Here is a 12,385-nt window from a genome sequence, read left to right as displayed (position 1 = left end):
CTGAATTATGATACAATATTCATTAAATATAACTTTTAATTATCTCAATAAATTTATTACTATATACTCATCTGGTCCTATTTATAAAGCACTTCTAGTATATTTCACACAGATCAAAGAAAACTTTAAACTTCATTAACTCTCATTTAAAATTTAATAACGTTCTAACTTTATCCCTATTTAATATATATTATACCTCATGTAAATAAAATCAGCATAATAATAAATGAGGGGTAAAATTGTACATACATATCAAAAATTTCTCTCAGTATCTTATAAATAGAACCAAAAAATCTCTCCCCTCCCTGCCGCCACCAGAGGGGAGTGTGTGTGTGTATAATGGTTGGTTCTCTATCTTACAAAACACACTAAAGCAAGAAATTGCGAAGAGGTCAGCTACCATTTTACCAACTGCAACCAAAAGCAAAGGTGAACGTCTTCACTCATCACTGCGCAATCTCTCTCTCTCTCTCTCACTCAAAGTATCAACTTCATGCGTCCACAGTAGAGTCTCCACGTCGCCGCCTAGCAGTATTTTCACACATCATTTTGACTCTTTCTGAGCATTTTTTCTGACAACACGAGGATATGACTGTCTCCTCATTCTCCGCTTTTTCGCTTCATCATCATAATATATATACACACAGAAAACTCAGTAACATTCCTCATTCACCGACAGAATCATGGCACAAGCAGCAAAAGCAGGAGCCGCGAAGACAGATGGATTCCAACCACACCCAGTCAAGGAGCAACTTCCCGGCGTCCACTACTGCGTCAGCAGCTCTCCCTCTTGGCGTACGTTCTCATTTTCTCCGCCGTCTTTCTTGTTCTTCTTTTTCTTTCTCCACTTTGATCAATGCCAATTTTCGTTTGCTGGAGATGAATTTGCGTGTTTTCTTTGGCCTGAAGGGTGTCGTGATTTTCAGTTTCGGGAACAAACGTTTCACGTTTTTGTGGCTGCTTTTACGTTTACTGTGTGTTGTTGAGCATTCCAAGTGTTTTTTTTTTTTTAAACTTCCGTTTTAATGCCGTTTGGTTTTCCAGGAAAAAAGTGATGGAAAGAAAGGAAATGGGAAGCTATGAGTCTTTTAATTGCATCGATTAAAATCAACCCGGCAGCATTCGCTTTCCATCTTTTCAGATTTTATCGTTTTGTAAAGAATATGTTTCCGAAGATTTTAATCTCTGTTGTTTTCATGCACTGGTTCAAGTAACCAAAGAGAAAATGATCATTCCATTCTTTTTTTTTTTTTTTTTTTTGGCCCGTCAACTCTCCGGTTGCCATATTCTGTTTCACACTACAACAATTTAGTAGGACTTCTTCTACTGCTGATTTTTTTGTCTTTTTTTTTCCGGCTGCAGCCGAAGGAATACTCCTTGGTTTTCAGCACTACCTGGTGATGCTTGGATCAATCATTCTTGTTTCCTCCATACTTACTCCTTTGATGGGCGGAGGCAATGTAAAAACATAACAATGGAGTTTTTTTTATTTTATTTTAAGTTTCAAGATTAATTATTTCTCAGTCTCTGGCTTCTAACTAAAGTTCAAATCATAGGTGGAGAAGGCTGAAATGATACAGACTCTGCTTTTCGTTTCCGCTATAAACACACTGTTGCAGACTTGGTTTGGAACTCGGCTTCCAGTGGTTGTGGGAGCTTCATATGCTTTCCTCATTCCTGCTATCTCCACTGCTTTCTCTAGAAATCTGAGCATCTATGTAGATCCCCATCGGGTAAAATTTAGCCCCCTTTGTGTATGAACTTAATTCAGAAATGCTGGTTGCTTTTTTTGTGGCTGAAGAGAAAGGAAGAAGCAGAAGAGTTGTTCTTGGGAATGGCTGGCTTTTGATTGCGGACAAAAATGTTGCTGGATTTCACTCACTTTTTTTTTTTTTTAAATTTTGATTGAATTTCAGAGATTTAGACAATCCATGAGAGTCATACAAGGCTCACTTATTGTTGCATCTCTCTTGCAAATCATTATTGGGTTTTTCGGATTCTGGAGAATCTTTGCCAGGTAACTATAGAAATACAGAGGATTCAAACTTCGCTCTATCCGATGTCTTTTGATAAGCATGCATGACAAGGATAATCATGCATTTGCTTTGTTGAAGAACCTGGTAATTTGAAGCTATGATTGTGCAGGTATCTTAGCCCCCTCAGTGCGGTTCCCCTTGTTACTCTCACTGGCCTAGGACTCTTTGCATTTGGTTTTCCCATTGTATACTCTCACTCTCTCTCTCTCTCTATTTGTTCCAAACTTTCTTCATATTAATGTAAGATCAATGGTTAACAAACATAACCTTTGTGTTTGACTTGATTCATGTAGTTGGTAAACTGTGTTGAAATCGGACTCCCTGCATTGGTAATCCTGATTATCTTGTCCCAGGTGTGTTACTTTCTCAATCGTTCTTTGTTTCATTTCAATTTAAACCTTTTTGAAATATTTGTCTGTCTACAAGCAACATGATAAGGCAATTAGGGGCAACAGGTTGGTACGTCTTATAGATCAAAATATGTCCACATTTTATCCTACATCTTAACTGATCTCTCGTTTGACTTCCATTATAAACCATATCCTCCTTGCAGTACATACCTCAAACGGTGAATTCAAGAGGAGCTGATCGATTTGCAATCATAGTCACAATAATAATTACATGGGCATTGGCTGAAATCTTGACTGTAGCTGGTGCATATGACAGAAGATCACCAAAAACTCAATTAAGTTGCCGTACTGATAGATCTGGGCTCATCACTGCTGCCCCTTGGTCAGTCCTGAAGCACCTTAAATGTCTTCTCAAAGCTTATATTGTCCTCTTCACATGCTATTCTTTTGACAATGATTACATTTGGAGTATAATTATGGAGACTCTGTAGTCTGCTAATGGTGACTTCATACATGAGGATAGTCATCTAAATCCTTGTTTTACAGTTAGATTTTGCTCCCACTCATGCAGGTTAAGGGTTCCATATCCATTTCAATGGGGGAGTCCTTCTTTCGATGCTGGTGATGTTTTTGTAACGCTTGCTGCTTCTGTTGTTGCAATTATAGAGGTCTGCTTTACTATTTTTTAACTTGGATGCAAAAGTTGGCTATTGGTTTTCTACTTTTGTTGAGAATGTTTTCAAATACTAATTCTATCACCTGTATGCACGTAATCAAAGTCCTTTCGAAAGTACTTTCATTTTTCTTTCTGGTTGAATTAGCTCTGAATATGATTCATCCTTTTTATTTCCTGGCTTCAGTCCACTGGGACTTTCTTAGCAGCAGCAAGATATGGGAGTGCAACACATATTCCACCCTCTGTCCTTAGCCGTGGCGTTGGCTGGCTGGTAGTATAAAATTGCTGGACTTTACTCCCACAGATCAAGGTCTTGTAAGTTGTATGTATTTCATTTATTCAATTTTCAATGATTTCAGGGCATAGGGACTCTTGTGGCTGGCTTTTTTGGCACAGGAGTTGGCCCCACTGCATCAGTGTACATATTTTCATCAACTCTATAAATCTTGGTTCAGGATTTGAACTTCATCTTAGACATTGCAGACAATCTAATTGCCTTTTCTTTTATTCCCAAGTGAAAATGCAGGTCTTTTGGGCTTAACACAGATTGGAAGCCGGCGAGTTATTCAAATAGCAGCAGTGTTTATGCTTTTCTTCGCTATATTAGGTCTAGTATTCCGCTATCCGAATATGAAAAATCTTCAAATGTGTTTATTACTTCGTTCATAGACAGTCAAGTTTGAAATTTTGACATTTTGCTCCTCTATTGTTTCAGGGAAATTTGGGGCTTTTCTTGCTTCAATACCATTGCCCATTGTAGCAGCATTGTATTGTGTTCTCTTTGGTTATGTGGGTAAGTCTGAGCTATCACGTTTGTTCGCTTTCATATGGGCTTATGCCAACTCGGACTATTTCTTGCTTCCTTTAAATCTTTGCATTTTGATTTTTAATGTTTGTGTCATCATGAGCAGCATCAGCTGGGCTTGGTTTTCTTCAGTTCTGCAATCTCAACAGCTTTAGGACATTGTTCATTCTGGGCTTTTCCCTCTTCATGGGTCTGTCAGTTCCCCAGTATTTCATCCAGGATATACTGTTATTTGGGCAGGGTCCTGTTCATACTGGCTCAACTACAGTAAGTAAACCTATTCAAAAATTCTTATTTGATTATAAAGGCAAGCTTAACAGCTTCAAACGACGAGGATCGATCCTGTGACCTCCTCACGGATTCCACTGTATCATAAGGGCATTGGCAAATCTATTTACAAACTCTTACATACACAGTAATAAAAAGTTCTTTTTTTTTTTCCTTTCCCCTCCCATTTTGCCAGAAAGAAATACACTTGAAATGTCTGTTTCAGTGGGTTTTCGTTCGCTGATGCAAGGAGACTACCAAAGAATTGTTCAAATCTATATTGATGACTTTCCTTTGTAACTAGCTGGCCATGCCATGTTGGAGCTGAACTTGATTTGAATCTCTGATCCTGCAGTTCAACAACATAGTGCAAGTGATTTTCTCATCGCCACCAACTGTGGCAATCATAGTTGCTTACTTTTTGGACTCCACTCTGGCTCGTGGGCACGCCTCGACTGGCCGGGACAGCGGCAGGCACTGGTGGGAAAAGTTCAGGAACTTCAACCAAGATAACAGGACTGAAGAGTTCTACGCACTGCCCTTGAAACTTAACAGGTTTTTCCCTTCCTTCTAAGATCCCTTGCCATAATATGAAGAACCAGATTCCAGATGAAGAAAAAGTTAGATTTCCCTTTGAATATGTACTTTTCTTGTCTCACAAGTTGCCGGTATGGTAGTAAAGAGCAGAAACATGTATCGGAATATTTAAGCACGACACATGCTCATTAATTGCATCATCTTGGTTATCATCTAAATTCCTGCCATAAACATTCAATTAATACTTAAAACTACCAGACTCACTTAAAATAAGCTATTTTGCACTTTACAGTATAAAATTTCTCTTACATATTTATTTCTATTTCGTATAGCTCAAAATGAGTTAAAATAAGCTAATTCAAATACAAATAGGGACAAGGTCATGTCTTTACGAGTTTGAAATTTCTTATGCAAAAATGGCTTGGTCTATGAGGATTTAATTTGCATTGAGCTTGCAGGCTGTAACACTGCAAATAGGCTCATCCCAAAATAGGCATAAATAAGAGAATTTCAAACTAACCTCATGTTGCATGAAGTGAGAAATGAGCAAAAGTAAGAGAGGAATAATAATGCAATGATAGGGTGAGTTTTTGAGCATACCCTACAATATGAAGGTGGCCCTTTGTTCTGCACTTGTCGGCCGGAATTCACGCTCTCTTGCATTTCCTTCTCTCTCCCAGTGTCTTAGCTAAGCGTATCACATATTTCTACCCCAAGTTATTACAAAACTATGATTTGAAGGGGGAAAAACGAGAAGAAATAAATGAGTTTGTAGTTATTAGAATAAGCCATCTAGGATTTTATAATTCATTTTGGTAAGGTAGGATCTTACGATTTGAAGACAAGCTTGTTCATATCCTTCTTGTTTCTCCTCATAAATATATACTATCTCCGATCCTTAGTATAAGAACTAGTTGACTAATTTGAGTAGATTAAAAAAACTAGTTAAATTAGTTATTTGTAATAAATAGGTATTGTCTTTTTTAAAATATTCTTGCTAATGAAGTATATTAGTTAAAACTATTATTATTACAAGAACTATTTTGAAAAAAAAAGATAAATATGAGATATAAAATGGATTTAAATCTTATATTTAAGACCAAAATAAAAATTAAATAAACTCTTATATTAAACACCGAAAGTAGTATATTATTTTATATCATTACATACCCATATAAACCAGTCAATGCCAAGCTGGAATTTGGCACCTCATCTTCCCCTCACAAGTATGATCTCCTGAAAAGGCTATATGTGGATCTCGTTGAATTTTATATACTACGGGTGAAGGTTTTACAAAGACCAAATCTCGCGAAGTTACTTCTTCTTTTTTTTTTCTCTCTCTCCTCACACGAGAGACAATCAAAAGAAACAAACTCAAAGGGTGCACTTTGAAAAGAAGAGAGAGCATGTGAAATTAGTAGACTGTCAGAGATCTTATTGAATGGGCAGTCCCATGAGATTTTTGTCGTTTTGAGACACGTGTGTCTCGTGTCCCAAATATTACAAATGTATTCGAGATTATTATTTATTGATATCAACAAAAATATTATTAGAAATATCGATTTGACAGGGCTTCACTGAAATTGAACTCGAGAATCAAGGTGGTAGGAATTAGGGAATCCGATAAATCAATTTATAAAATAAAAATAATAAAATTAGTAAAGATAAAATATCAAAATTTACCACATCTCGTTCTACACATTATACTAAGGTAGTGTTTGGATAACCCAAAAACATTTCTCAAAGGTATTTTTTTACAAATCGAGGCAAACTCCTCTGTATATTTACTTTGTATACCGTAAAAACACTTTTAAAACCATAATTTTGTTTCTACCTAAACACCCCCTAAATGGGACCAATCCCCACCCTCATCACAACATGATAACCTTTTCATTCATTCCTCTCTTTTTTTTTAAATCAAAATGTTGGTATGCAATATATCGAATGAGAAACTACTGAATCCTAAATTTAAAAAAAGTTACTGAAACAAAAAATGTACAAAGAATAGTTATTAAAAGAACTAAAATAAAATGAGGAAATACACCAATTTAAGAATTGTTTACAGATTTAGAAAGGGTATAATTATTTCCAATGTATTAAGGGGGTGTTCCGCAAACTTAAAAAAAGCATTTTTAGAGCATAAACTAAGGTTTGATTCAAAAAATATCCAAACACCCTATGATTTCTGAAGCCACGGTTTCCTCCGTCAAAATCATGGTTTCACCAAAAGTAAAATTTTTTTTTGCTTTTCGTCACTGCGTGAATCAAAGTTTTTGCCCCATCAATGTTAAAGTGTCAGATGCCTCCACCTTTCTCCTTTTCTCTCTTTCCTCATTCTTTTTATTTTTTGACTAGCTCTCCTCCTTCATTCCATACTTTAGTTTTTTTGTTAGGAAAAAAAATATTCATTTTTCTAAAATCACATTTAATCTTATATTTGATAAATACATATACACATATTAATAATTAATTAATGATATTTATATATTATTTATTATGTTGGCAAAAAAATTATTAACAAATTTATTATTCTGATTCTTAATATAAAATCTAATTGGAGAGTTAATGTTAGTTATAAATGTAAGACATATTTCATATGATTATTAAATTTTTTTTTCAAATTAGCCCTATTGATATTCTTTCAACAATAATCAAATAGAAGAGAGAGTAATAGAATAAAAAAAGATGCTTAGATGTTTTTAAAAAAATAAATCATATTAACTAATTCAATTAATATTCTTAAGCTATTCAAATTAATTAATTAGATCTTTGTAATTATCATATTAACTTGTGTTCTTTTTGGTAATTTGTACCTAAAAAAATCTTTCTGATAACAACTATCTAAACACTTTCACTTTATTAAAATCACTTTTTTCAAAATATTTTAAATCTTATATTTTATAAATATATATACACATACTAACAATTAATTAATTATATTAAAGATCGGAGATAGTATGTCGTTAAAAAAAACTAGTTGTGAAAAAATGTTATGGGATTTCGTATTTAAAATCTTTAAGGCAAAATAATAGTTTTCTGTTAGGAGAAAAAATAATCATTTTTTAAAAATATATTTAATCTTATATTTTATAAATATATACACATATTAATTATTTATTAATTACATTTTTTATATATTATTTATCATGTTGGCAAAAAATATATTATTAATAAATTTATTACTTCAAATTAAAATATATTATAAAATATATCTTTTATGCAATTTTTATATTAACTTATATCCTTTCAGTAACTTATATATATAAAAAGTGCTTCTGATAACAAATATCCAAACATTCTCATTTTATCAGAATCACTTTTTCACAAAATCTATTCTTCTGAAATTATTCTCAAAAATTTTTTTTTCTAAAAACAATTCTCCAAATCATGGTTTAGTTTTATTCAAATACTTCTAAGTGTTTAAATTCCAGGTTGTCCATTTACCCCGGAGGAACTCTAGCTGGCTTTAGTGGCCTATAGAACAATGGTTTTCAATTTTCATAATCTGAATTCAAATTTCCCCAAAACTCCTTTTTTCCTTCTCTTTTTTTTTTTTTGCCAGCCAAAATTTTCCAAAACTTGTTATTGGAAAGAATGTAATGAATGCATTCAGTTTTAATTAATTTCTTCGTGGATTCTAAGACTATTTAATTGTTACAACAAATCTTAATTTTAGGATGTATGAGCGATAGCTATGAATTATATCAATAGTTTTTCGGGCGCATCAATAATTATTTATTTTGACTGGAAAGTTTTTTTTTTTTTTTGGCCGAATGACTGGAAAGTTGAAACAAAGAAAATTCACCATAAGAAACACTTTCGATTCATAAATGGATTAGAAATATCGGAATAGGCCGTTGGAAAAAAAAACAAAAGAAACAGAGGAGTAAGTTGTCAGTCCAAAAAAACAGAAGAGGAGTAAGTTGGGATTGCTTGGAATATAATATTATTTTGTTTATAATATACAAACAAAATCTTATAATTAAGACCAAAAATAATACTCCTCCGGTCCTTATTATAAGACCCAATTTGACTTTTTATTTGGTCCTAATTATAAGACCCAATCCATTTTCTCTTTTATATTTATGCATTTTTTTCCAAGATAATCCTTCTAATAATGATAGTTTTAGCTAATATACTTAATTAGCAAGCATATTTTAGGAATAACAACACTTATTTATTATAAATAACCAACTTAACTTACTTCCTTAATCTCCTCAAATAAGTCAATTGGGTCTTATAATTAGGACCGGAGGAGTATATATGTTGTAGTCGAAGCCGATTAAATGAAATAATTAAAAAATTATGTGTTTCAAAAGTCAGGTCACTCATATTTACCACGTTATAAAGTCTCTACCCAGATCATTGAATTGTATCCGGTACAGTTAGAACAGTGGCATTGATATTTCGTGTTGCATGACATATTTTGATGATGCATTGCAATTAATTAGATATTGCATCATACAACGAAAATGTCAAGTTTGAGGTTGATTTCGCTTTTTTTTTTTTTTAAATTCATGTTCCACTGGAGTCATATGGTTGAATTTTGATGTGTGGGTGACGTGATCGTGAGAAAATGTCATCTTTAAGTTCTTGGCTTTTTTTTTTAACCAAAAAAAGATAAAAAAGGCTGTGGATGTATATAAATCACTAACTAATTCTAGTATATAGCCTAGGTTTGAAATCACTCTTTTAGACTTTTTTACTGTTTTTTTATGTGCACCCCCCCTTAAATATGACTATTTCGCTAAAACAAATTCAAGTATTATTAGGCCCAATTAGAATAATTCTCTAAAAAAAACATTTGGTTAAAGTATATATTTGGTGTTTTAACTTTATATAAGGTTTTAATTTGGCCTCTTAACTTTAAAAAGTATATTTTTAGTCCTTTAACCTCAATATTTTTTTAAAAATAATGAGATTAAGATCTTAAATATTAATAAAATATACTTAAATGCTAACATATTAAGTTTAATTTTCAAAATATCCATGATTATTACAAAAAATATCATTAAAACCTAATGATTTTAGGTTTAAAAGATCAAATGTTTACTTTTTAAAGTTAAGAGAATAAATTGAAACATTGTATAAAATTAAATGACCAAATACATATTTTAGTCAAAACATTTTTTTGGCATTCACACAAAATGTTTTTTCCCTACTTCTTATAACCTCATAATATAGGTCCAATAATCAATAAGGGTTAGTTCAGTTAGTAAGGATTCGATTCATTATTTATAAAGTCATGACTTCGAATTCCATAATAGATGTAAGAATCTTTTTTGTGAGTGAGTTCGAATCCTACTGCTAATGTGAAAATCTTGTTGGTAGATAATTTGTAAATACCCATTTAAGTGTTTTTTAAATCTAAAGATATGTTTTAACCCTGATAAGCTTTAACGTGATATTCTCTACGTGTCTAGAAAAATCCTCAAACTTTTTGCCTATGAATTTTGGGCCCCAGGGGTGATAATTCATGTTACTTAATTCCCACCTACACATAATTAAAGAGGGCGTTACGCTTTGTCTGTGTAAAGTCAGTCAATGGCCCCCAAAAAAAAATTCCAATCAATTTTGCAAAAGCTTGCATTTTTCGCTGTTTCACATTCCAACAACCTACTGCCTGATGTTGATACATCTCGTTCACATCATAAGTCCCGTTTTTGAATTAATGATCAATGGATGCATTCACTCATCCATCCTATTCATAAGAGATTTTTAATGTTTTATTTGAATGAAGAATTAGAACGAAGAAAACCTTTAATTTTATTAATTTTATTTTAAAATCTAATAACTTTTTGGTTTTATTCTTGTTTAGTATTACCTCTTATCCTTGATATAAAAATTAGTTTGACTTTCAATTTAGTCATAAATATAAAACTCTAATTCATTTTGTTTTCTATATTTATCTATTTTTTTCAAAGGGATCCTTGTAGTAGTTGTATGTGCTAAAAATTTTATCAAATCGTAGTTATAGTTAATATACATGATTAACAATGATATTCTATGGAAGATAATACTTATTTATTACAAATAACTAACTTCACAAACTTTTTTAATCTACTTAAATTAATCAATCAATTTTTATATTAAAGATCGGAGGTAGTATATATTCAATATTTTACATAACTTTAATTAGTTAATGCCTTGTCCCTCTTGTGGTGGCAAAAATTAAAAAATAAAAAAAACTTCCGATGAATAATAAATAAGGGGGTGTACTACATTCAGGGAAAAAAATAACATAAAAAAAGTTAGAAATTATAATATTTCAATTCAGACACCTAAGAAGTTAAAATCTTAAAAGAAGTGGTGCTTAATATATTATTTTGCAAATGTAAGTAAATGACTAAAACGCCCTTGTACTAGAATTTTTTTAAAGTCATCAAATTTATCATTGCTCGTATATTTCTTATTATTAATTTTTCAACACTTACTACTGACAATTCACAATTTATTAATAAATAACTTGTCATTATCAGTATATTTCTTGTTATTTGTTGTGTAACACTTATCATTGTCAATTCATAACTTGTTAATCAATTTTTTGATACAAGGGCAATTTCATCATTTAACTACATTTGTAAAATGCAAAATGAGGCATCACTTCATTTTTTGAGATTTTGACCTCTTAGATGTTTGAATTAGAAAATAGCAATTCCCAACTTCTTTTTTATGTCATTTTCCCATATTTATATGTGAAATTTAATAATATGACTTATAAATTGGATAACAATATATTTTATTTGTTTTATAAATAGAACTAGAGCAGAATATTAATTTAACAGACAATTTAAAAAAACCCATCTTGAGAACTGAACTTGTATCCACAAAATTCGTAAGTTCAAACAAAGAAAGTTCAACTAGTGTATTTTTATTCTTTTTTGTTTTTTTAAATATCTTAAGCTTTTTATAATGATTGTCATGTTCTCTGTGATAATCCTAAAGCCAGTGATACATGAGCCCAGCGCAAACGACAGAGTGATTATTAGAGCTCAGTTAAGATTAACTTGTTCTATAACATAACTAATTATTTTTCCTCATGCAATATCCCAGAAAAATAATAATTTACATATCACTCCTTTGATTCAATTTATAAGATAGGAAGAAGAGATTTTTCTTAATTCTATGTATTAGTTATTTCTTTAAATTTTTAGCACGAATTTACTATTTTGTCATTTATTTACTGTAGTGTAAATAATTATTTTTTTTGAAAACGTATATATTAAATAAAGGTAAAGTTAAAAAGTTGTTATATTTTAATGAATAGTCAATACAGTTTGTGATTTTCCTTAATTTGTGTGAAACATATTAAGAATGCCTCATAAATAAGACTAGAAGAGTGTTTTTATAGTGAAGAGTTTATTGACATGCAAAAGGAAAAAAAAGAAACTAATACACATACATTCATACACTTTTCACTGTTACAAATATTGTTTTTAATCTAGCTAAATTAGTTGGCGGAAAAAAAAAATCTAGCTAAATTAATACTCCCTCCGTTCCTTATTATAAGAGACAAATAATTAAATTACGTTGATAAAAAAAACAATTAAAATTAGTTGAGAACAATTAATGTGTAAAAAGTATAATGTTTTTTCCAACAATGCCCCCATTAATAAGAAGAGAGAGTATGAGAGAGAATAATTAAATTATTAAAAGAAAGAGAAGTGGGAGGGGGAGAGAGTATGAGTTGGAGACAAAATAAATAGGGGTAAAA

At 31.5% G+C, this 12,385-nt stretch overlaps 1 protein-coding gene across 2 annotated transcripts; it reads left to right on the top strand.

The window, feature by feature from the left end:
* The first annotated feature begins 457 nt into the window (after positions 1-457).
* On the top strand, positions 458-4,708 carry LOC114745711 (nucleobase-ascorbate transporter 4-like). 2 transcript variants are annotated; one of them, XM_028933877.1, is made up of 15 exons: positions 458-531; positions 680-795; positions 1,363-1,460; positions 1,557-1,733; positions 1,917-2,017; positions 2,146-2,221; positions 2,330-2,389; positions 2,590-2,768; positions 2,958-3,054; positions 3,247-3,333; positions 3,422-3,480; positions 3,578-3,669; positions 3,778-3,855; positions 3,974-4,134; positions 4,490-4,708. In XM_028933877.1, exons 2-15 carry the CDS (start codon positions 684-686, stop codon positions 4,706-4,708), a joined length of 1,596 nt encoding a protein of 531 aa, XP_028789710.1. In that variant the 5' UTR covers positions 458-531; positions 680-683. The 2 variants fall into 2 exon arrangements, with proteins under 2 accessions (XP_028789710.1, XP_028789711.1); XM_028933878.1 differs by lacking the exon at positions 458-531 and having other exon boundaries at positions 653-795.
* The last annotated feature ends 7,677 nt before the right edge of the window (positions 4,709-12,385 follow it).

Source organism: Neltuma alba, unplaced genomic scaffold (genome assembly GCF_004799145.2).
Source record: "Neltuma alba isolate B1F8T4 unplaced genomic scaffold, ASM479914v2 tig00004763_pilon, whole genome shotgun sequence".
In the NCBI taxonomy this organism is placed as follows: Eukaryota; Viridiplantae; Streptophyta; class Magnoliopsida; order Fabales; family Fabaceae; genus Neltuma; species Neltuma alba.
The sequence above is the reverse complement of the archived record's forward strand: the minus strand, read 5'-3'. Positions and strand labels throughout refer to the sequence as shown.

Bases quoted from the DNA above. Each gene is read 5' to 3' on its own strand.
- LOC114745711 (XM_028933877.1), top strand. From the start codon at position 684: ATGGCACAAGCAGCAAAAGCAGGAGCCGCGAAGACAGATGGATTCCAA. The intron at 2,390-2,589 runs GTGTGTTACTTT...TCCTCCTTGCAG, and splicing joins TCCTGATTATCTTGTCCCAG to TACATACCTCAAACGGTGAA. The intron at 4,135-4,489 runs GTAAGTAAACCT...CTGATCCTGCAG, and splicing joins TTCATACTGGCTCAACTACA to TTCAACAACATAGTGCAAGT.